General features: G+C 27.6%; 1 protein-coding gene across 1 annotated transcript in view; it reads left to right on the top strand.

Moving 5' to 3' along the window:
* Positions 1-2,022: 2,022 nt before the first annotated feature.
* The window catches only part of LOC106477228 (cGMP-dependent protein kinase, isozyme 2 forms cD5/T2-like), a gene marked incomplete at its 5' end in the record, with an annotated part of 6,586 nt that continues 4,454 nt past the window's right edge, over positions 2,023-4,154 (top strand). The window contains 2 exons of the mRNA XM_013937820.2: positions 2,023-2,111; positions 3,899-3,986. Coding sequence (XP_013793274.1) covers positions 2,023-2,111; positions 3,899-3,986 — 177 coding nt within the window. The remainder of the gene's footprint in view (positions 2,112-3,898; positions 3,987-4,154) is intronic.

The following is a 4,154-nucleotide window of genomic DNA, read 5'->3' as shown; positions in this document are numbered from 1 at the left end:
GTAATATGTTACAAGTACTGATTGATATCTTGTAATATTGTTTACATTTCAGTATTAGTGTAGTAATATGCAACAAGTACTGATTGAGATCTTGTAATATTGTTTACATTTCAATGTTAGTACAGTAATATGTAACAACAAGTAGTGATTGATATCTTGTAATGTTGTTTACATTTCAATATTAGTGTAGTAATATGTTACAAGTACTGATTGATATCTTGTAATATTGTTTACATTTCAATGTTAGTACAGTAATATGTAACAACAAGTACTGATTGATATCTTGTAATATTGTTTACATTTCAATAACATATTACTACACTAATAACTAATACTGAAATGTAAACAATATTACAAGATATCAATCAGTACTTGATAGTAATATGTTACAAGTACTGATTGATATCTTGTAATATTGTTTACATTTCATTGTTAGTGTAGTAATATGTTACAAGTACTGATTGATATCTTGTAATATTGTTTACATTTCAGTATTAGTGTAGTAATATGTTACAAGTACTGATTGATATCTTGTAATATTGTTTACATTTCAGTATTAGTGTAGTAATATGTTACAAATACTGATTGATATCTTGTAATATTGTTTACATTTCAGTATTAGTGTAGTAATATGTTACAAGTACTGATTGATATCTTGTAATATTGTTTACATTTCAGTATTAGTATAGTAATATGTAACAAGTACTGACTGATATCTTGTAATATTGTTTACATTTCAATGTTAGTGGAGTAATATGTACTGGTTGAACTTTGATATTTTGTAATATTGTTTACATTTCAGTTTTAGTGCAGTAATATGTACTGGTTGAACTTTGATATTTTGTAATATTGTTTACATTTCAGTTTTAGTGTAGTAATATGTACTGGTTGAACTTTGATATTTTGTAATATTGTTTACATTTCAATGTTAGTGGAGTAATAAGTAACAACAACTAATGGTTGAACTTTGACATTTTGTGATATTTGTTATGTTAATGGAGTAATATGTAACAAGTACTAACTGTGATAGTCTGAATATTAGTGTGATGAAACAGTTTAAACTCTAGTATCGTATTTCATCGATGATGATGAACCTTGACCAAATTTGAGTGGTCAAACGTTTCTATTTGATGTGCAAGATGTGTGACTAAAAACCCTTGAATTTTCTTGACTATTATCATTATTTCATTTTAAACAAACCTATTTTCTTTACATAAATTCAGTCATTATAATTAACAATATATTCTTTTCTACACCAATATTTTAAGAAACTTTTGGTTAGGTAATTTCTTAGTCGTGTGTCTCAGTGAGATTTTAAAACAAGTACATTGTGTGAATTTAAATAAATCATCAGTTCTGTGATGTTTGATATTACATATAATATCTTGGAAATACTTCTCTTGTGTTTATTTTATGGAAACATTAGTTTGTTCTTTCTTGGCAGTTAAAAACATTTATTTATTAAATTATGAAAATACTATTCATTTCATTCATAAAATAATTATTTTCAACCTGAAATACCTAAAGAAAAACGGACGTTATAACTAAGTTTGTATAATAAAAATTAATTTGCGTTGCTTAGAATATTTATTTAGTACTAACCCTACGTCGGCTAAACCTTGTGAAATGTTATTGGATTTGCCAAACATATTGTTAACAGTAACGGTACCCAGTTGATGAAACCTTTGTAAGTAGATATGTGAGAAAAGTACACATAATTAGCTATACTGATGGCCAGTTTAATTTTTTATTTCATTCTAAATACATAGCTTACTCTGATTGGAGGTTATTCTTATCAACAGAGATAAAACAATTATTATTTTTGTACATATTTGGATGCTTAACTAAGTACAACGAGTTCTCTATGTATCAATTGTTTTAGTCTATCTTGTATGAGACCCATTTCTTAGTTGTTTCATTATTGAGGTTTTGATATTTATATACGAATGAATTTTCTCCTTCGTGCACAACTGTTTATATAAATGTTTTTATACAAATCAGTGTTTTTTCAACTGATTGTGTTATGTTAGGTCCTTCCATCAACTGATCAGCAACCTTGATGAGATAAAGCAGAAAGAATACAAGGAAGAAGAAATCATCGAACGGAAAAAGTTGGTTTCTGTTATTGTTTGAAGATCTTATTTGGTATATTATATAATACATACGTCAGTTACCAGGAGTTTACCAAATTTTCAGTCATCTACTGTGAATACACACCAATTTTACAAAAAATATCTTACAATTTATAGATTAAAAAAACACTCTTCACAAGCTAGATTCTCATCAGTACTTGTAAATCAAACATGATTTTCCTACTTCTCTGTCTCTAGTGTTTAAACAATACCTTATTTTTAGATTTAGAAAAGTCTGCTTGTTTCACTAACTTCACTTAACAAAACGTTATTATTTTTATTAGCATAGCACGCACACACTATAAATACTCACTAGAGGTCTAATAAGGTGTAACCCTAATAAGGTGTAACCCTAATAAGGTGTAACCCTATATAGATGAAGGCAGAATAACAAAGTATGGGCAATGAATGTAACTTTCTTATATCACTGAAATTTGTAATTTTATAAATGATAAACAACGTTTGACTTTACTTTTTTTGGTAAAAATGCAATAATTTGTTTGCTAGTAACTCCAAAGGAACCATTTTTTTATCTTATATTTATTACTTTCTTATTTTGGCATAAACTACTAAATGGTCAAACAAGTATTTCAATCTAATAAAAGTTATAGAGAAAAACAACTTTTATACAATAATGGTTGGAGACGGCTTGAATGGGTAATGAAGAAAAACTTTAATATAAGTTTAACATAACAGCAAATGTACAACGTTTCGACAAGGTTTTGTCATCATCAGGTACAAAACCTTGTCGAAACGTTGTACATTCGCTGTTATGTTGAACTTGTATTACAGTTTTTCTTCATTACCCATTCAAGCCGTCACTGAACTTTTATACAAGTTTTTTCTTGACTTTACTTTTTTCTTTAGCAATGTATGTATAAGTCATAATACTAGAGATAGGTAGGAGTATTATATATATAGAATTTAATGGTTTGTTAAAAGCAATAAGTGGCTGATTGTGTGTTATTTTAAAACTTTAATTATCGTGTATTTCTGTTTCTTGCTATCAGGATGATAAGTCAAGGTAAGAATGTTATGTATTTATGATCACAACTAATGTTTTTTCATTTCCCAGAATTATTTACGGTTTCTTTTCTCTCCCTGTTTGTGTTCTTTTGGAAAACAATGAAAAGTGACATTGGTTTTTTTATTTTGCCCTGAAAATTGAAGACTTTAATTATCGCTACAACCATTTTAAGTACAGTTCTAGTTTTAAACACTGGTGTATGTAATACTATACATAACAGAAGAGTTGGTAAATACATTTAAAGAAAATAACAATTCATAATAATTAGTTTTAATAATGAGTAACAGGCCAACCATATAAAATGCTCTATGACTGTTCAGCCTTATATCTTAGGTTTTAGATGATGCTAGGTGTAGTAAATCTATTGAATGAAGAAAAACAACTGTTTGTGTAGATAATGTAATTTGTTTAAATTAAGACTTCTTTATTTAATTAAAAAACAGTTTGGTGAAAGTTACATATATTTTATGTATACTTTAAATGTTAAATATATGGTTTAAAACATGTTTTGTTGAAGAAGAACATCATCTGTAGGAACATAAACCTAGTGGATTCATGTAAAAACAACATGAATATTATGAAAAATGATAAGTTGCATAATAGGTACATAAAGTCAGTCAGATGCATCATTTTTCTACTTCTTGATATGTTTGTACTGTCTGTAGTTGTATGTTGTACTTGCATGATGGTTTTAATTAAGAGATTTAAATTACAAGCTACTTAATTCAGATTTTTTCAGGATTAACAAAGAGTTTGACAACCTCAAGTTGTCTGATTTAAGAGTTATTGCAACCTTAGGAGTTGGAGGTTTTGGAAGAGTTGAGCTGGTAAGTAAAGCATATTTATAATGTGTGTGAAACTAACCAATGTTTATTATGTGTGTGAGACTAACCAATGTTTATTATGTGTGTGAGACTAACCAATGTTTATTATGTGTGTGAGACTAACCAATGTTTATTATGTGTGTGAAACTAACCAATGTTTATTATGTGTGT

This window comes from Limulus polyphemus, unplaced genomic scaffold (genome assembly GCF_000517525.1).
Source record: "Limulus polyphemus unplaced genomic scaffold, Limulus_polyphemus-2.1.2 Scaffold13481, whole genome shotgun sequence".
Classification (NCBI taxonomy): Eukaryota; Metazoa; Arthropoda; class Merostomata; order Xiphosura; family Limulidae; genus Limulus; species Limulus polyphemus.
Note: the sequence above shows the minus strand (reverse complement) of the source record. Positions and strands in the feature narration are given on the sequence as shown.